A 21,360-nucleotide genomic window follows, 5' to 3' on the forward strand; every position below is an offset into this window, starting at 1 on the left:
AAGTGTGATTTGGAACAATCCTYGTGTGACTCTTCCCCTGCAGCATACCCTTTGGGTTTTTGTTCTAAGTAAACAAAAAATGTGCATCTACTGTAGAATGCTGATGTTTGATTTAGTTTTTCTTGTATCATAAAAATCAGAAAGGTCTCCTGTAAGGGCACCACTGCATTTTCTGTTTTTGACTCGGAGGCATTCAGCTGTAAGTAAATATTTCACACATCTCRTAGCAATCAGAATGTTCAAGTGCGGCACACTGGGTGCCTTGMCATGGTACAGTGCTTCAGTACTAAGAGGTTTTCTTCCCTTTTCACTATAGTAAATTTGTTGTGTAGTTGAAATAGGTTGTGCAGCCTGAGTATGAGTTAGACCCTCTTTTGAGAAAAATATTATTTATTATATATTATTTATTATATATTATACTCTTGTAGAGTAAAATATTGAAACTCTGACTGACATAAATATGGAAAAGACAGGTTTAAAACCTTTAATGAAGGTTACTATCTTTCATTGTATTTAATCTCTTTCCTAAGATATGCTAAATTCAATCTGGACCTTTAATTAATTGGTTTATTTGGAACCATTTTGATATGATTGAATTTCCTCTGATTTTATAAGATTGAAGTCTTATGTATAATCTCTTTAAATGCCTTTGGAAACAAATGTATTCTGGTACAGAATCATCTTTGCTAGCTTACAAAAGCATTTTAGAGCTGTAAGTATAACATACATGATACTTCTTTTAAGGAAAAGTGTTAGCTTAAAGAAGAGTGAGGCATATATGCTTCAGCAATTTTACTAGGTAGACTGGGATATGTAGTTACATGTGTACCTGCATTATAGGTATGAACGTGCTATTCAAGAGTATACAAAATGAAACAAGGAGCTGTAGCCACTATAAAGGTCTTAGCTTGCTGTACCAAGCTGTGTGATTCAACGTAAGAAAGGCTGCTGGTGCAGTCATAAGGCAGGCAGAGTTCCTATTTATGATTTTAACCTTAGTGACAGGTGAATCCGGAAGTCATGATGGGGAAGTTTGTACTGCTGGTCTGCATTTTTTAAAAACTTAAAAATAATGATAAGAATGTAAATAATCATGCTGTCTGTATTCCTCATGCCCACTGCATGTCATGAAGGATCCTGAGCTGCTCTATTTGCTGATTCTCGGTGGCTAAAATGCCAGTGCTCCCTCTACACAGGTATTTGCATTTCATAAATAACAGTGTGAACAGTCTTCCGGTAAGAACAAGAGCATGTTATGACTACAGTTAACTTACTTCTGTATTCTGTGCTGAATTTCAGAACCAGTAGGAAAGCAAAATGACTTTTTTTTTAGAGAGAGAAAACAAATACTACTTATTGCAGGGGTCTCTGACCTAGAGTTACAGGCTGAGCCCAAAACTCTTTGGTTTGGAGTGTACTTTGAGAACATGTGGTTTCAGAAGTGAATTTTTGGTTAGAGGCTCCTCTCTGCCTTTATCGTATGAATATTATTAGTCCAGATTGTTCGTTGTTGCCAAATGACGATGCAATCAGTAACTGCTGTATTCTTAAACCTTGGTGTAAGCTTCGTTCCACTGCACAGCGCCAGAATTGGGATATGTTAAATGTAGGAAAAAATGTAAAATGGAGAAGATATTCATATTTCTCTTGTAACTCTGTTCCATTTGTAACAATATTGCCTCTTTAAGATTCATTTTCAATTCTTTTGTTCACATTACCTGTAATAGTTCTTAATTCTTTCAAGCAGAGGTTTTATTTGTGTTAAAAATTCTGTGTGTTTTACATGTGAGGAAGGACAGACCTGGGCCTTAGAATAGGGCTGAGGCTGCCTAATTTTTGTATTGAATTGATTAAAGCACAGAGATGGTGAATTTTTAATTTTGGTATCTGTTTCAAATGTATCTGTTGTTCTCACAGTGCAGCTCCCAATGATTTCATTTTCAATGTGTTCGACCTCCAAATGTCCTTTTCTTTTCACAACAACGTGAAGAATTAGTAGATTAAGCAATTGATTTAAGAGTATTTTAACCTCTTGTTTACAGTTAGTTTAGTAGACTAATTTGGGACGTTTGAAATACAGATAGATGTTCAGCCATGCAAGCATTTCTAGCGTTGAAAGCATCTTGCAGAAAGCCCAGTTTAGGCCTTCTGGTGAGGCAGGAATTCTTACATGCCAATACACACGTCAGCGATGCACTGTGGGGTGACAGGTACAGTGGACCGTGGGTGGTGAAGCAATATGGAGCAAACAGCTCTTGCTGTAGCTCAGCCAATCTCTGCTGGAGCCAGCAGGAAGGGAAACTGAGCACATGCAGTATGGTGGTATGGACATTTTGTTGCTCTTTGCCTGTTTACTWGCCTTCCAAATCCTTGCTGCCCAGCAACTGGAGACAATACAGCTCAAAGAAGCCACCYAGTGTGGCCAAGGCAGCTCCATGTTGTGACTGGGCAATTTAGTATAGGGTATGAACACAACAGAACTGTTTTAGGACAGATGGGACAACAAAGTGTGGTGGTAAGAGTTGCTCCTTCCCATTTATGGTTAGGCTGTGTTCAAAAAATGAGTGGAGGCAAGTGCAAAAGTCACTCTTGTAACCTGGGAAGGCTGTGGATGGAGAGGTTAAGGATGTGCAAGATGAACACCATCATGAATTTGTTTTGTATCTAGTGAGTCCCATGCTCTTGCCCATGATGATAGAGAAACAGATGAGCATTGCCATTTTGATCCAAAAAATCCTTTCTGGCAGTCAACAGCAGAATGYCAGCTGCTGGAACCGTGGTTTATGGCCTCAGGAGGAGCTTAGAGGACGTGCTTATCCCAAGATACCTATCATGAATGCGTGGAAGGCTGTSAGCAGCGTTGTCGACATGGCTTTCCCCAGACCAGGTGGCTTGATTAACAAGCTCACATTTGCAGCACAGTTGCCAAGGTTTCACGTGAATGGGACAGGATTTTTCCCTGTGACCCTGTTAGCTGTCATGAACACTGGTGGCCATTTAATTTCATGCCAGTTGCCAAGGCCTGGCTGAGGCATGTTATGCTGAGGACTAAGCAACTTGCTGTGGATGTACCTTTGCTGAATGAAACCTTTGCCTCTCCAGCTGGCCTTGTGCAGATCAGAGGGTTAAATGATGGATGCTGTTCTCTCCCTCAGATACTTGATAAGCTTTCTGAATTTTTACTTGTATGGTTTAGGAAGTATACATTGGCTGCCGTCAAAAAACTGTGCAAATGTGGCCTGAGGAGCTTCACAGCTGTGTGCTTTTTGACTAGCTAATGGCTACTTCTGACTGCTGTGCTGGATCTATTACAAAAACTGTGGACAGTCCCTGGGGAAAGACTCTAGGCTATAGGTGGATCAGGTTGGTCCTCAAAGCCAGCACTGTATTGGATCAGACTGGCACAGTTTTAAGTCACCAGTTCTATGTTGATACATGAGTGGGAGCAATCCTATGAGTTGAATGCTATGGCTTTAGAATCATAGAATCAGTAAGGCTGGAAGGGACCTCTGGAGATCATCTAGTCCAAAATCCCTGCTCAGCACAGTCACCTAGAGCGTGTTAGACAGGGTTGCATCCCAGYGGACCTTGAACATGTCCAGAGAAGGAGACTCCACAACCTCTCTGGGCAACCTGTTCCAGTGCTCCGTCACTCTCACAGGGAAGAAATTCACCCTCACGGTCAGGGGAACTTCCTGTGCTTCGATTTCTGCCCATTGCCTCTTCTCCTGTCACASGGGGCAACTGAAAAGAGTTTGKCCCCGTCCCCTTGACACCCTCCCTTCAGGTACTTACAGACATTGGTAAGATCCCCCCTCAGTCTTCTCTTCCCCAGGCTGAAGAGGCCCAGCTCTCGCAGCCGTTCCTCSTAGGGCAGGTGCTCCAGCCCTCTGATCATCTTCGTAGCCCTACGCTGGACTCTCTCCAGTAGCTCCATGTCTGTCTTGTMCTGGGGAGCCCAGAACTGGACGCAGTACTCCAGATGAGGCCTCCCCAGGGCTGAGTAGAGGGGCAGGATCACCTCCCTCGACCTGCTGGCAAGTCTTCCCAATGCACCCCAGGATACCGTTGGCTTTCTTGGCCACAAGGGCACATTGCTGGCTCATGGCCAGTTTGTCATYCACCAGCACTCCCAGGTCGTTCTCTGCAGAGCTGCTTTCCAGCAGGTCAGCCCCCAGCTTGTACTGGTGCCGAGGGTTATTCCTCCCTAGGTGCAGGACTCTTGTTGAACCTCATGAGGTTCCTCTCTGCCCAACTCTCCAGCCTGTCTAGGTCTCTCTGAATGGCAGCAGAGCCCTCAGGTGTATCAGCCACTCCTCCCATCTTGGTATCATGGGCAAACTTGCTGAGGAGGTACTCTGTCCCCTCATCATAGAATCATAGAATCAGTAAGGTTGGAAGGGACCTCTGGAGATCATCTAGTCCAACCTCCCTGCTCAGCAGGGTCACCTAAAGCAGGGTTGCATCCAAGTGGGCCTTGAACATGTCCGGAGAAGGAGACTCCACAACCTCTCTGGGCAACCTGTTCCAGTGCTCCGTCACTCTCGCAGTGAAGAAATTCCCCCTCAYGTTCAGGCAGAACTTCCTGTGCTTCAATTTCTGCCCATTGCCTCTTGTCCTGTCACAYGGGGCAACTGGAAAGAGTTTGTGTTTCATCCAGGTCATTGATGAATAAATTGAACTGGATGGGACCCAGTACTGAGCCCTGGGGGGCACCACTAGCCACAGGCCTCCAACTGGGCTGCACGCCACTGATGACAACCCTCTGAGCTCTGCCTGTCAGCCGGTTTTCAATCCACCTGTCTAACCCACACTTCCTGAGCTTATCTAGGAGGATGTTATGGGAGACAGCGTCAAAAGCCTTGCTGAAGTCAAGGTACACAACGTCCACTGCTCTCCCATCACCTACCCAGCCAGTCATTCCATCACAGAAGGCTATCAGATTGGTGAAGCAAGATTTCCCCTTTGTGAATCCATGCTGACTGCTCCTGATCACCTTCTTTTCCTCCGTATGTCTGGAGATGACATCCAGAATGAGCTGTTCCATCCCCTTTCCAGGGATGGAGGTGAGGCTGACCGGCCTGTAGTTGCCTGGGTCCTCCTCCTTGCCCTTTTTGAAGACTGGGGTGACACTGGCTTTCTTCCAGTCCTCAGGCACCTCTCCAGTTCTCCATGACTTTTCAAAGATGATGGAGAGCGGCCTGGCAACAACATTCGCCAGCTCCCTCAGTACTCGTGGGTGCATCCCATCCAGGCCCATGGATATGTGTATGTCCAGCCTGCCCAGAAGGTCTCTAATCCTGTCCTCCTCAACCAAAGGAAAGTCTTCTCTTCTCTGGACTTTCTCCCTCACGTCCAGGCTCTGGGATTCATGGGGGCTGCCCTTAGCAGTGAAGACTGAAGCAAAGGCGGCATTCAGTAATTCTGCCTTCTCTCTAGGCCCCCCCCCCCATTCAGGAGTGGGCCCACATTTTCCCTAGTCCTCCTCTTGCTGATGATGTATCTGAAGAAGCCCTTCCTACTGTCCTTAACATCCCTTGCCAGACTCAATTCCAACTGGGCCTTAGCCTTCCTCGCCATATCTCTACATTGCAGTACATCTGACTGCATTCCTGTAGTTCTCCCAAGTAGCCTGCCCCCTCTTCCACATTCTGTGTACTTTCTTCTTCTGTCTGAATTTGGCCAAGAGCTCCTTGCTCACCCATGCAGGTCTCCTGCCCCTTTTGCTGCACTTCTTACTCATAGGGATGCACCGCTCTTGAGCTTGGAGGAAGTGATGTTTGAATACTAGCCAGCTTTCCTGGACCCCCTTCCTTCTAGGGCCTTCACCCATGAGACGCCACCAATTAGGTCTCTGAAGAGCCCAGAGTCCGCTCTCCTGAAGTCCAGGGTTGCAATCCTGCTTGTTGCCTTACTTCTTTCCTGCTGGATCCTGAACTCCACCATCTCGTGGTCACTGCAGCCACGGCAGCCAAGGCTGCCCCCAACCTTCACATCTCTAACCAGACCCTCTCTGTTGGTAAGGACAAGATTCAGCAGGACACCTTTCATCGTAGGCTCCTCCACCATTTGTGACAAGAAGTTATCATCAATGCATTGCAGGAGCCTCCTGGACGGTTTGTATCTAGCTGTGCTGTCCTTCCAGCAGATGTCAGGGTGGTTGAAGTCCCTCATGAGGACCAGGGCCTGTGATCATGAGGCTACCTCCAGCTGTCTATAGAAGGCCTCATCAACTTTCTCTTCCTGGTCGGGTGGCCTGTAGTAGACACCCACAGTGTCCCCCACGCTAGCCTGCCCTTTGATCTTTACCCATAAGCTCTCAACTGCCTCCTCTTCCTCCACCCCTAGGCAGAGCTCGATGCATTCCAGTTGCTCTCTCACATGAAGAGCAACTCCACCACCTCGCCTTCCTGGCCTGTCTTTCCTAAAAAGCACACAGCCATCCATGGCAGCGTTCCAGTCATGTGAGCTATCCCACCATGTCTCTGTGACTGCAATGAGATCATGGCCCTGTGACTGCACACAGATCTCAAGCTCCTCCTGTTTGTTCCCCATGCTGCATGCACTGGTGTACAGGCATTTCGGAGAGGTGGTCATGCCTGCAGGTTTCCCAGGAGGGGTGTACAGGTGTCGCCCATAGCCATGTCCCAAACGCACATCCCCAGCTGCATGCACCTGTTGCAGGCCCCCAACCCAGCTTGTGTTTTGTTGTCTATCCTGTCTCTATGACACCCCCCCCACCTAGTTTAAAGCCCTCTTTACTAGGCTGGCCAACCTGTCTGCAAAGGCAAATGTGCCCCACTTGGTGAGGTGAATCCCATCTCTCCCCACCAGTTGTTGATCTTCAAACCATGTTCCATGGTCATAGAATCCAAAACCCTGTTGCCAACACCAGCGGCGTAGCCAGTTGTTGATTTGGAAAATCTTCCTACTCCTCGTCCCACGCCTCCCCCTAATTGGCAGGACCGATGAGAAGACCACCTGGGCTCCCAGACCCTTGACCACCATGCCCAAGGCCTTGAAGTCTTCTTTGATTGTCTCTAGTTTGTCCTCTGTATCGTTAGCACCCGCATGAAGGAGCAGCAGAGGGTAGTAGTCTGAGCAGACGGTAGTAGTCTGAAAAGTAGTCTGTTCAAACAACGTTTCTATGACTGCATAAATCCTTGATTGGAAGGGACCTCTGAATGTCTCTAGTGCAGTCTCTTGCTTCTGTTGCTGATGTTTGATCAAGTCAGCCATGGCTTTTTCTAGCTAAGTCTTGAAAAGCCTCCAAGGACAGAACTTACACAGCCTTTCTAGGCAACTTGTTCCACTGCCACTCTAGTAAAAACTTGTTTCCTAATGTCCAGCCTGAATCTCCTAATTCACAGCCATTGCCTCTTGTTACATTGTTTGGCCCTACTGAGAAGTATTTTGCTTCCATTGTAACTACCCCTTAATTAGTTGTAGGGATTTCTTGGAATTATTGTAGTTACTTTAGAATGAAGATTATCCAGTATGAACAGTGTGCTTTTACTCTGAGTCTTAATGTTCCATTTCTTGGTGTGCTAAAATGAATTTTTGCTTCTGTTATTGGGGTGCCTTATGGGGGAGTTTAAAAATTACATTAAATGAATCTATTAAATAAAGGTCAATAAATTGCTTTGAGTCAAAGATCTTGATTTACTTTTGCCTGACAGCCTTTCTGGAGAACTGTAGTTCCTCTGGCCAGCACTGCCCTCGTCTTTTCGTAGTCAAGAACTAGAGCAGGTCGGAGTCTCTAGACTAGAGTCAGTGGTCTTCAAATGAGCTTTTTGTGGCTGTCCTTGTACTACAGAGAAAATTCCTAATCATACTGTTTTGCTGCTTTCTTTTTTAACCATGTTTATAACCATGAGGCAAAAGGCCCCCAAGGCAGGTGTTTGACTTCCCAGCAGAAATGGGGAAACCGGGGGTTAATGATAAAAGGAGGCCTCACACACAGCCTGCTGATCCCTCAAAACTTTGGGGGTCAGAATACATTTTGCTATCCCTTTTGAAATACATAAGCATTGCCTGTTACTGCTTTCATGGATTCAAAATCAGTTTCAGGGAGCTCCAGCTGGTCRCCATTACATTGGCTGTCTCTGTGTGTAAGTGATGAACCACCCAGGGCTTCTGAACATAGTCACTTATGGGGAATGTGTACCAAGCTTTTGGTGTTAATAATTCATTTTTATTAAACATCAGAGTAGCTGTAATATAAATTTATAGGGCCATATTGTGAGCTCACTTATGTGGAAACACTGAAGTGCAGAACATCTGAAATTGCTTTATTTTCTAGCAGAAAAGAAAATGCAGTGAATTCAAACCAGGTCACACATCCTCCCCTCTGCTGCTCTCGGGCACCAGTGCAGAGCCGTACCTGACACAGAGAGCTGCCGCTCYTGTGCTGCGCCCCACGGCCTTTCTCCTGTGGTAGGGTTTGGGGATGCTGATCTTTGAGGGCTTTTTGGGGATCTTTACCTTCACTGATAAAATCAGCTACTAGCAGCAGTGAGGAATATTTCTGTGCATCCTTATGAGGTGAGAGGAGCGTGTGCTTTCCTAGGCACCACGCTAGAGGCCTGGCTTCGTGCTGGGCCGGAGCGCACGTGCAGCGGTCAGATCGCAGGCCAGGAGCAGAGCATCGTACCGCACGTTGTGTGCACAGTCCGTTACCCATCGCTCTGAGCCTAGGTGGTTTCTTGCTTATTTTCTAGGTGGAATTTAAGGTGAGACCTGCAGAACCCAGTGCAGTTCAGGCTGTGATTACCTTTGTGATTGCCTTTCTCTCTTTGGGTGGTTGTAATCAGCTGTGCAGAGAAGGCTGTCAGTTCCCTGCAGTAAAAGAGAAATTACTGCTGGCAGATTCTGTACGTGACAATTTATCTGCTGCAAAGTTCGAGTCCCTTGTTGCTTTGAGCTGTTAACATAACATGCCTGAAATATTTTCTTGCATTCTTACTTTTTTTTTTTCCTAGGACTTGCAAACTGAAAAATGTGGGGGGCACATTTACTCTAGTATCGTAGTAATTACAATGGTTTGTTTTCTTTTTTATGTTCACAATCTATGCCATTGATTATGCTGTTGTGTTRTGTGAATTAGCCACATAAATGGACCTGTATTTATGTAGAAGTGTATGTGCCTATGCTTGAAATCTTTCATGGATACTGAGTAAATGAATGACAAAGTCCCATTGTAAAAAGGATAAAGGTAGAACAGGCCTTTTAGCTAATGTATTCATAACATTTAGCGCTATCAATTATTAGTGCTGAGAATGATGTAAAGCTTTTTTTTTTTTTTTTACTATTTAGCTTTTTAAAGTTCTTTATATTGATGAATTAAAATAGTATTATTGCTTCAGTCACATGTTCTTCATGGCACTTCTGTAAAGTGCTGTTTTACGTGATTTGCACATAACATGAAAGTACTAATGCTTTAAAAAGACACATAGCTGTTGTCCACTGGAACTTGATAATAGTCCTGTTAGTTCTCCAGCTGATGGTAAGGAAGTACACTAAAACCTTATTTTGTTCCCTGGTATAAGCAGACTTTCTTCAAACATTAACAGAAGGCAGATAAATTGAGTATATAGTGTGGCTTTATTAATGTTTCTCAGATTAATATTAGAAACAGCTCAGATTAACAGTTCTGGATATTCCTTATAATGCTTTTAAGTACTGCAAGCATATTGATTATTGCATGTTAATGTATTTAACATTCTATTTTATTACTTAGGAACTGTTCTCGTCCCTTTTCTTGACACATCCTCCTTTATCTTCAGTCTCCACTTTCTCTGTCAGCTGTCTAAATAGWGTCGCATCCAAGTTGGGCTGAGTGACGCAAATGATTGTATGCATGTTTAGAGGCCACTTAAAAACCAAAAAGATTAATTGAATTTAGTCCCTGAAGCAAAATTATTATTTAAATACAAAACCAGCTAGGTAACTGTTAGAGGCTACAGATACAGAAATAGAAATTTACCTGTTTTCTGTATTAATACCAGTAGTCCCTAATGCTGGTATTTTATCTTTTGGATCTGTTTTAAAGATCAATGTCCGAGTTTAAGTCAGCAAGGCAAGCACCACGTTGCAATCTGAGGGGGCTACTCATGTGAATATTTACCCCAGATCKTGGTGGTTTAAAAATAGATTAAGTTTAGAGCTTTGTATTTAAAAAACAARCCCTAGGCCTAAACAAAGAATGTCAGCAGTTTCTCTCTTGAGACTCACATTTTCAGCAATATTCTCTTTTTTTTCCAAGTGATTTAAAGAACGAATTAACAATTTTACAGAAATTCTCCTTGAATTCATACCTAATATATTGCTGACTTACAGGCAGTCACAACTGAACTTGTGAATGTGCAGTCATAGAATTACAGTACTGTGTTTTAATTAAATTTTATTTTGCTTTGGGTTTTTTTCCCTCCATTAATTCTCAGGCTGTTTTCACATTACATTAATCATTCCAATTACGTATCTATAATTTGTCATTCTGTGTGTATTAAATTATCTTAAGCTGCATTTCAAATACAGATGCTGAACTGATTGTTCTGACCTGACTGCTCAAAGGGAAGAATAAGCTCATTCTTGACCAGAAGCATGTAATTTCCTACAAAGTCTGTTTGCAGGAATAGAGTGTTTTAGAATATTAGAATTCAGCGTATATTTAGACTGTTTTGCAGAAACAGAATGTGTCTGCAAGAACAGAATATTACAGATGTTGCTCTTGTTGTTTTCTATCTATTTTATTGTGAAAATGAAGGGTAATTTCCTGTGGATTCCTGTTCAATATTACGTATAAAAATAGGARGGATTTTCTTTTGGTTTTAATTGTAGAAATATACTCACAGAGTGTTCTTTTTTTGTCACTGCCTTGTTTTGGATAGATGAAATTAACTGTTTCATAGACTATTCTGTCTCTTGCCAGCTTCGTTCTCAAAGAGATGGCAGAGTATCTAAAAACTTGAAAGGAAGTATCACTTTGTAGAAATGCCACTTTGTTTGTCTACTTTTTATGGATTTAATGATATTAATACAGCAGAGAGATGACTGAGAGGAGGAGGAGGAGTGCTACTTACAAAGGAATACTTTAGAAAACAGGGCCCAGCATAGCTGGAACTACTTCTTCCTCTTTTGTGTTTACAATAAACATTGTTCTGGCTGCACAACGAAAGGAGGAATGGCCCCTTCCCCGAAGGGCACTGCGCATCGGTAGGTGGGAGGGGAGAGGCAGGCAAGACCTCCTGTTAGACTAAATGGATAAACCCCGGCTGGCAGCAGCTCTGAGCTGTGGCTGCAGAGGCAGGTGGACGCCCTTGCCTCGCGCAGCGGGAGCGTGGCGGCCACGTCAGGCCGGGCCAGGCACGGCAAAAGGGGCACTGGGGTCTGCAGCCTCCCTCCTGCCTCGCCTGGGAAGTCTTTGCCTGGAAAAATCACTGAGTTGGAGTGAAGTCCCGACTTTTCCACCTTATCCAACCTTGTTTAAGTTTATTCTCTCTCTCTGAATGTATTCCYCCTTTTCTATAGGATGGGGATAGCCAAACTGAGCAAACAGCTTCAAAATATAGATCTGAAAATACTATATAAATGTGCCAAGTAGTATTACTGTATTTCAAGTGACCTTTTGGTCTGAAACTTTGCCAAAGGGAGGGGAAAGGAAGCCACTGTTGAATCAAGTTCTGCACAGAGATCCTGCAAACAGATGGTGTTTGCATATAGGATATGCTATTTGAGGGTTACTTTACTACAACGCTCTTCATTTTTAATAATTTCAGGCGGGCTAAGCTCCGGCTATATTTGGAACAGCTAAAACAGCTTGTGCCTCTTGGGCCAGACAGCACCAGACACACCACTCTAAGTCTGTTGAAAAGAGCTAAGATGCATATCAAGGTAAAAATATTCATCCATATTTTTATTTTTTTAAAAACAGAATCTTCCAGAATGTGCATCCATTGAGAGGAAACTATTTCTCACACAAAGCCCATATCCATATGTCCAATCTTCTGGATAWATTGGCCTTTATTAAATGCAAGTATTTCAGCCACAGTATCAAGTTTAAGAGTTTTGAAATTTACCTTGCAGTCTCAGATACGTAGAACGTTGGTAATTTCTGCTTGCTTATTAATGATTTACATTATACTTTACAAAAATARTACTTAAGTATCATGGTGGTTCTTTGATTTATCTATTTATTTTTTAAAGACTAAGCAAACTAGCATTGTACTGGATTGATGCATGAAAAAGGCAGATCTATTCATGATTGAGATAACTARCGGAGTTAAAGGGATTATAGCTGTTAGTTAATCTTACCCCATCCCACATCTTGATGATTAGATCTTGGAGTGTTTGACAATCATTTAAAAGAAATCAAAAATAAAATGAAATATCCTGATAGTTGCCACTTGCCTTGCATGTTTCATTCATGTAGCACCTGAGCCAGAAGTTTAAAAAGAAACAACCAAACAAAAAAAACTCCAAAACCTCACCTGTTATTCAGCAATAGTATCGGTTGCACAGGTAATACAAAGAGAATTTACCCCTGAGGCCTCCTCTATCCCCAAAATATCTTTGCTCCCATTTTCATTCTGTCRTTTTCAGGGGAGGGCGTTACATACGGAAATAGAACAACTGAGTATTTAAATGTAAAAGTGAAGAAACAAGTTTCTGCTACAGTGTCCAGACTGTAATTATTCATCTGGCCTTTTTTCAATGTTCTAGGAAAATAGATCAAGAAAAATGAAGTGTCAAGAGAGGTTGAACACTGCCAGTAATCTTGGAATATTTTTGAAAACAGCCTGCTGTTGTGCAGCATGAAGTTATCATTGCAGTTGCAGGAATGGTACAATTCATATGAAGTATTAGAGATGAATTTAATCAAAACCATTCTTGTCAATAAGTTTATTGAACTACTTCTTCAGCTCTTGTAAGCACATTTACTCCAGCTGGGCAACCCATGTTTTTAGCATTTGAGATTTTGGCCTCTCGTTTATAATTCAGGCTAACATGCATGAAAGGCACTGCATGTGGTTTTTGTCTTGGGCTGCCCCCCTATCATGGGCTTATGTATACAAATTGAAGAACTGTTTTTACAAGTGGAAAGTGTGAGAGATGAGCCATGTAGTTACCATTTCAGCTCCTGATTAAAAAAAAAAAAAAAAGAAAAAAAAAAAARAAAAARAARAAAAAAAAGGRGGGGAGGGAGAATAAAAAAAGGAATAGATTGTCTCTCAAAAATCCGTGATGCAGTGTACCAAGTACTTAGTTTCTGAAAAATGAAACTGGAGTTTAGTTTTGTTTTTAAGTTTTTAACTGAACCTACCCTGACTGTAGTGCCACTTAATTGCTTCTTTTTGTCAGGCCTAGAGGCCTTCCAGATAGCTAGCAGCACTTTCTTCAGGGTTGACTGTTACCATCCTGGTGCTGCCAGAGCATGCTAATGCCTGCCCTCCATTTCTAAAACAGACARACAGACAAGTCACCTTAATCAGATTTGAACTTCCCACACATGCCCCCATATACTGAAACTTGCCCTGAATGATTGGACAGCGTTCAGTCTCCTAAATGTGAATCATGGAGTCCATTCCTAAGATAGTTGCTAGAATTGGGATTGTAGCCAGGAAAAAAAAGGAGAAGGAAATCTAATCAATTGGACGTATTTGGTTCATTGTGAATATAGATGTACCAACCTGTTTTCTTGTTATAACATTGTGTATCTATGTACAGTGCATATCTAATTGATGCCTTGGAGAGGGCTCAAAATGAGGCTACGGAACTTAGTTTTCGTTCAGCCAGGAAACTGCCCAGTTCAATAATGCCAWTTTTTTACAAGATGAATATTTCTGCTTTCAGAGTTGCATTGGAACAGCAAAATCTTTGTAGTCATTTGGYTTGTGGCTTGCTGTACACTGTCACACCCCTCTGTCCTCTAGAAAACCAAGTACAGGTTCATTCAGACAGTAGGGAGAAGTTGGCAGAATTCACTCCCAGTAAATCTCTTGAAACTCAGTGGACGTGTAAACACAGTACAAAGAGAAATTCGGTCTTTCTTGTAACTGTGTTTATGGCTAGAACCTGTAATTTACTGAATCAGAACAAAAAATCCCTGTTTGTTTTACTACAAGAATTTTTGGTATTTACTTCCTGTTTATGAACCCATTATCATACTACACATTATACTTTCTTCCCCAGTGATATAGTCTATTTCTGAAAATTGCTATCAGTGATTTGAAAAAGGGTTCAGTTGAAATCTTAAAAACTGTTATTTCTATTTCCTTTGTATCAATAGTGCAGCACATTTCATGGGGAATTAGGTATTTCTTTTTTTTTCCAAAATTAATACCTTTAATTCATGCTGCAGGGGAAATTTCAGGCAGATAGTGCAAGGATCCTTTCACAGGCTATTTACTGAGAGATTTTAAATTAATACCACTGATTTTAGAGGAGATTGTCATAGGATTATGACATTTGCTCCAGAGAAATTTTAGGAAAGAGGAGTACAAGAAAGAAGCAAATTGTTAGTAAACACTTTCTACTTTATATATACTGCACTATTGCTAATGAAGCACTTTAAATGGGAAAAATATCTACAGCCTGAGGTATGAGGGCATTAAAGAGACTCCTAGTTGTTTCTTTATGGTGATGTCTCTTACTTTACCTAAAGAAGCTTTACATTCTCACTGAAATGTGAGCTATTTTTATTTATCAAGGATGATGCCACTTTTGCAACGTAAAATGTTTTAAATATTCTGCAGAACCAAGGCTACAGTAATTCAGTTAGCTGAGGAACTGTTACTAAGTGGCAAAACAATGAATTCCTTTTTCTGTGTCTGTGTATTTTATTATAAGATAAATTCAATTTCAACCTAGCCAGCTTAAATTCTATTGAATTCCGTAGAACTGTATCAATGAAGATTTTGCCTGATCAGTTCCTGCTTTAAAATTACTATTCATAAAAAAACTTACATTAATTGTGCTTTAACATCAGTAAAAACTGTTGGCTTATTAATTTTCTTTCTCTTTAAGAAATTGGAAGAACAGGACCGAAAAGCTCTAAATATAAAAGAACAATTACAGCGGGAACACCGCTACCTCAAACGCAGATTGGAACAGCTATCCGTGCAGGGCATGGAGCGTATCCGCACTGACAGTATGGGATCAACAATATCCACTGATTCTGAACAAGGTAATTGAACAAGGACTTCCAAAAGGGATTTGCAAGAGCAGGAATGAAAAGAGAAGCAGGGAAGGAATAAAATACAAGAACGTTTTTTAGAACTAAAATCAAGCTTTCAAAAAAACCCAGACAAAATTGTTCCATTATACAATCTGCAGAATAAAAACCTACTGCATCTTTTTTCATATTCTTTGCAAAACATTATTTTTCTGATGAATTTTGATTTCTATACAGCTATTCATACTGCATGTGTTTTTGCCAGTTTTCCAAATAATACCATTTCATATTCAGAATTTTTAGTATAATTATCGGTAAGCCTTGATAATATTTACATCTTGGAAAAAAAGATACCTTAATTTATTTGTGTGAATAAATTAATTTTGCATTATTTATTGTGAAATTTTCAAATATTTTCTGAATAAACCAAAAGTTTTTTTTTAAATGGGAACATTTAGTTCCCATTTAACACAGAGCTTTTCAAGCTCCCTGTCACTATTTCTTATTTTCTTATTTGCAGTTTTTCTGTAAAAAAACCATGCACACACTGACTTTTTCAGGGTCTGTGGGAGATGAGTTGTCAGTCATGGTGCAATTGTTAATGGACAGATGGCTGCACCACAGTTACTACTAGCTGGCACCTGTGTTGGTTGGAATTATCATGAACTCTGCTACAGTTTTATAGCCTTTGAGGTTTTTCTTTCTTTCTTTTCTTTCTTTTCTTTTTTTTTCTTTTTTTCTTTTTTTTTTTAATCAGGGTCTATGCACAGGTTGGAACAGTTCTGGGACAGCATTTGGTGTTGATGTCATGCTGTGTATTTATGTACATGAGACAGAAGGGATTTTAATTCTCAAGTGGACAAAAGGATACTTTCCTCAGTTTCCTCAGTTACTGCTCCATGTTCTGTTATTTAAGGAAATGAATTATGATTCAGGTTTTACCTGAATTTTGATTACACAGGCAATGCTGGCCCCTGGTAACTTGCTATAACCACTTAATTTCTGAAAATGTGCCTTCTTATGTTTTATTTAGAAGTAGACATTGAAGGAATGGAGTATGCACCAGGTGAAATGGACAGTATTGGAAGTGCCAGTGATGCTGAAGACCACTACAGTTTGCAAAGCGGTTCGAGTGATGGAGGTTACACACATTCCCGCAGACTGAATGCCAGGCTCTCATAGTGCCTGAGTTACCACTTCAACTCAGGACCATCTGACTGAAGCACTTATATATGAAAATTCCAGAGGTGTCAACTGCCACTCTTCCGGGAAACCCCAACCACAGTACTCTGAAATGGAGGTTTCTTACCCACGGTTCCCTGCACTGTAACCACAATATTAGATATTGCAAATCATGGGTTTGCTGCAGAGAACTGTGGCTAGGTACAGTTGTGACTTAAAGCTAGCTTGATGTAGCCATACTGCAAATTAAGGAAAATAAAGTACATCCTTCCATTCAAGAAGTATTAAATTCAAAGTGTTGGAAGCGTATGATGGCATAAGGAAGTTTGACAGTTCTTTGTTTTTGCAGAAACATTTCCAGACATCGAAGAATAAATGGAATCTACAATGTGGTTAGTGATTCAAAGATATAAATACTAAAACTACTTTTTCTTGTGGTATTTTTTCATGAAAAACATTTTGAACGCTGTATGGCGGGCTGTATAGTATAAATTCTTTGAGCAGTTGTTTGAGTGAAGCAGGCAGATAAATCTTCAAATCTCAAATGATCTTTAGGAAAGGTCATATTTACAAGTCACTACTGTACTTCAAAATGGGGGAAAAGCCAGCTCTAATAATGACTTCATGTGGGATGATCTCAACTTTCTTTTGCTTTTTTGTATTCAGTATCCAACCAGCAGCAAATCATTCTGTCCATGTTAACAGGACTAGTAAAAAGCAACACTGCAGTTTTATCCTGTTACCGTGGAATGGATGATATTTGAAGCATTTCAGTGTTTTTGTTTGTTTGGGGTTTTTTTGTGTTGTTTGAAGAATACAGAACTCAAGTGATCCAGATTGTGATAGTTAATCTTTCCTTGCAAGGAAATGAATTACTGTTTGCTTGGTATTTTTTTCCTATTTACAGATGTCAGTACATTTTTATGGAAGGCATGGCTTAAAATTACAGTATTCAGCTAGAAGATAATTAATCTTTTTTTTTTCTTTTGCACACTATAATTGCATTTTCTATTCTTAAAAAGTGCAAAAAAATTAAAATGTATGCTGTAAAACAGCAAAGTTTATTTAGTACTCATCAAGCTGTTCAGAACATATTTACCCAAATTGTAGCAATACTATGAAGATGTATTTTAATACAACTTCTGCTTAGTGAAGTCATTAGAGCTTGGCTTGCCGGGTAAGAAAAATGGACCAGTCTTTGCATTATCTGTTTAAAGAAGGTCTTTTAAAAAAAAAGAAAAAAAGAAAAAAAAGAAAAAAAAAGCTATAAACACTTTTAGGGAAGTGATTTTAGCAAGTGTAGTCTATATTTCCTGTAAGAGATTTTGTATTATATTTTCCTAAATGTTCTCATTTACTTGTATAGGGAGGGGAATGGTACAGACCCAGACCAGAGTCTCAGGGACTCTTCACCTTTGTCATATTGTGCCTTGGTGACCATTTATGTATGCCTCTCCTTCTCATTGTTAAAGGACAACTAAGCTTTGTTTCCCTCAAGACTCTCTGTTTGAATGGTCAGTTGTCCACCTTCTTACAAATGAAGTAGAGAGGTGTATTTATATCTTCACCCTCTCACAACTGATTCAGTCTGGCTTTAAGTAAAATCATACAATTAGGTGTTGGTACGAGGGTTAATTGTCTTTATATGGGCCCTCCCGTCAATTCTTCAGCACCCAAATCTGTATTTTGTTAGCTTACAAAGTCAGGGTCTCTGTGAGACCAGTGTTCAGTGCTAGGGAAACACAAATGTACTGTGTATAGCTATGGGATGTCTAAGTGTGGTGCCATTTTTAGCATTCAGATACAAGACCTCATGACATACTGACCATAATGATCAAAAACAAAGATTCAGTTGTTCTTTCAACATTTGACATGCGTCCTCCCTTTGGCTCTTACAACACCGAGTAGAAATATGAATACATTTTGTGGCAGCTTACAGATCCTTGTTTGCACTCTCGCTTACTGCTTGGAACTTGCCAACAAGGAAAATGTATACTTTTAAGTTAAATAACCTAATTGATGGCCACCCCTACTTTGGCTTTGGGGAGGGGCCCAAGGTTATAAACTCTGGCAGCTGAATATGGAAACAATTAACCTTTTCTGTGATGCAGGTTTTGGTATTATGTTATATACACCTTGCATATTACTAAAATCCTCGTTGTTGGGGAAAGCACACAGCAATATACTCATTGTGTGTAGCTGACAAGCAGCAGAAATTACTAGCTCCTTTGGTGCATATGTAACTAATTTCCAAATCATGGAAAAAAATTAAGAGTTTACTTTAACACACGACTGTTAACAGGAAAAAACAAAAAGGCTAGTATATTGTTGCTGTTCATTTATTATATAATGAACACATTCATGAATTGTAAAGTGTTTCCTTTCATGACAAGCAGCTCTTGCACAGAACCTCCTAATGAAAAGAGATTTGAAACTTACAGAAGGAAAGACAAGATTTTAAATTGAACATTATTGTACCTTAGGTCAACCTGAAATTTTCCTTTTAAAGATGAATGTGCTAACTTAATGAGTTCTTCCACGCTGGGTATCCATGGCTTTGTAGATCTTATATTTTCAATAAAAATTACTCGAATAATCTTGAGTGGAAATAAAAAGGGTTTATTTGTTTTTACTTTTTCCAGTTACTACAGTGGGGGTTATAATCATGGTAAAGAAAAAGATAACCATATTGACTGTGTCATTCTCCCTGAAGCAAGGCCTAGTTTAACGTGGTGTTTTCAGATGTAGCCACCTTCCCTCACAGCACGCAGAAGGAGTCCAGTCGAAGTCAGGGGCACAGTAGTTCRAGGTGCAAGGTTTGGCCGCCGTTTCGAGCGGCATCGTTCCCCTAGCGAAGCGCGAGCGCCAGTCCCGCGCTCGCTGACGGCAGTGGTGGCGATCGGCGTCCAAACAGTCCCATTACAAACGTTTTTCACCATTCTGCTTAGCAACCGGTGCAGTGTGACCTGTGACGATAGTACCCGGGGATGTGTCATCTAGGGATGAAAACAGTGTTCTATTTTTACTAATTTTAAGCTGAATATTTGTGTGTGTGCTTTGTGCGTGTGCATGCATGCATGCGTTTGTGTGCGCGCGCAGCTGTATCTGTACTCATGACATTACTGCAAAAAGAATGCTGCTTACTCCGAGATTAAATACTACAACTGCGCTGGCAGTTCTGCCATTTTGTGTCATGACCATGCTTTTAACAGGTGAGAGTCTATTACTTTTACGCTGATCTTTTTTCTCTACAATTACCACATGGGGAAAAAATGAGCAGAGAAAAGATTACAGGGCTAGATCTTTTCCTCTGCGGAAGAGGCTCTGGAGGGATGAAGTCATCAAGAAATTCTTTTTATGGAGACATGGAGGTTTGGCCTGTTTCCTGTCTAGAGAAGAAGAGGAAATTCATTCCCTTGCCCCATGCAGGTGTCAGCAGGACAGACGCCTGTTCCCTGCTTCTAAGTCAGCTCTTCCTCTAGCTCCTCGGGACCGTGCGGTGAGCGCACCCTCTGCCATCGCAGAGCGGAGGCAGAGAAGCGCGGCCAAAACCTGCTAGCTCTTTCCTGCAGCTTCTCCCCTGCAATGAGGACGGTGACTATTCCTTCACTCCCACCCTGTCTCGGCCTAGCTCGAGTCCTCCCAAACCTACTGAGGTTGCTTTACATATCTGCCTGAAAGAGGGAGGTTTGGAAACTCTACAACACAGTCAGCCAAAGACTGGATCCTGTATTCTCTCGTGAAAAAAACACAGTTCAGTGAGAGTTTTATCAGATAAAAAAGACATGAAAARGCCCCCAAGAATCCAGAAAGACAAAGTTTTTACCTAGTATTTAAGGACGACTTTCTAGCCAAATATTAATTTTTTAGTGTAAGTTTTGGGATGACAAAAATAGCTTTTTTTCTTTTTAGAAGCCAATACAACTTGGATCTTACCTAAAGAACTAAGGCTTTTCCTAACCTTAAAGGATATCACCTTTCTTGACATCAGTGGATACGAGTTGAGCTGTACCAGTTTCAGCCTAGTATTATTTGCAAAAAAGTTATTTCTGTTGATCTAGGTACTACAAATAAATTACTGTAATAAATCTCAGCATTTTGCTTAATTGATTTCTGTGAATGAACTTAAGTGCCAAAAAGATCAGACCTTGGAAAACTGAAAGCTGCAAAGTTGTGTGCATGCAAGGTTAGTCTGCAAATGCGTTCGGGTTCATTACTCCAACGCATGTTTAGCTGCAGGATGTACTTCTCCTTTCCTTGCAGGCATTTATCTACAGCAGTCTCAACTGGTGTGAGAAGTGATTATTTCACTACTTTACCACATTAAAACAGACTGATAACTATCACTGAAATGTTTATCCTCATAGATCATCCCTGTGGAAAAAAAAATAATAAAAACACTGTACACTTCTGTTTTATGATGGTATCGATAAGGTATTCTGTGCAAAATAGATTATTTCAGAAATCGGTAATGTTTGGTTACTGCTAGAGGCCATTGATTTTGCCTAAGGACCAGGAACAGTGTGGATACTTAATCCACTAACGGTGCACTTTCCCAATTCATGGAAGGAGAATTGAATTAGATTCATTTTTTTTTAAAGAAGAGTTGCAGTCCTTATAAAAMTAACGAGGCAAACATATCAGAAGTTAATAGAAGTTTCATCAGCAGTGAAATTAGTCAATTTGCATACATGACTGACTAAGTGCAATGTTCTTAATTGGTAGCTGCAAAGCAACATCTTAAGTGTATTATGTGGCTACCTAAAATTAAAATGCAGGGGATGTATTAAACAGAAGCTATTAGAAAGCATTTGGTAATCTTAGCTGTGTTTTTAAATCTAAAATGTTATAAATTAATCCCAGTAGATGATTTCTGGGGCTGCACGTGTACCTAGAGTTGCCATTTAGCAAAGCAGAGTGAAGGCAACTAATTTCAGAATTTCTTCCTGCCATTTTGCGTAAGAGGTGTGAAATGTGGTTACATGCAATTCATGTAATTTAAGGGT

The 21,360-nt window shown here is 40.9% G+C and overlaps 1 protein-coding gene across 2 annotated transcripts in view; it reads left to right on the plus strand.

Annotated features, from left to right (window-relative positions):
• MXD4 (MAX dimerization protein 4) overlaps window positions 1–18,950 on the plus strand; it is a 43,746-nt gene extending 24,796 nt beyond the window's left edge. For both annotated transcript variants that reach the window (XM_085309654.1, XM_085309656.1), the window contains exons 4-6: window positions 11,778–11,892; window positions 15,025–15,184; window positions 16,206–18,950. In XM_085309654.1, the coding sequence (XP_085165780.1) occupies window positions 11,778–11,892; window positions 15,025–15,184; window positions 16,206–16,354 (424 nt within the window). In that variant the 3' untranslated portion in view covers window positions 16,355–18,950. The remainder of the gene's footprint in view (window positions 1–11,777; window positions 11,893–15,024; window positions 15,185–16,205) is intronic.
• The last annotated feature ends 2,410 nt before the right edge of the window (window positions 18,951–21,360 follow it).

Source organism: Rhea americana, unplaced genomic scaffold (assembly GCF_003343005.1).
Source record: "Rhea americana isolate MKP2758 unplaced genomic scaffold, rheAme1 scaffold_30, whole genome shotgun sequence".
Lineage (NCBI taxonomy): Eukaryota > Metazoa > Chordata > Aves > Rheiformes > Rheidae > Rhea > Rhea americana.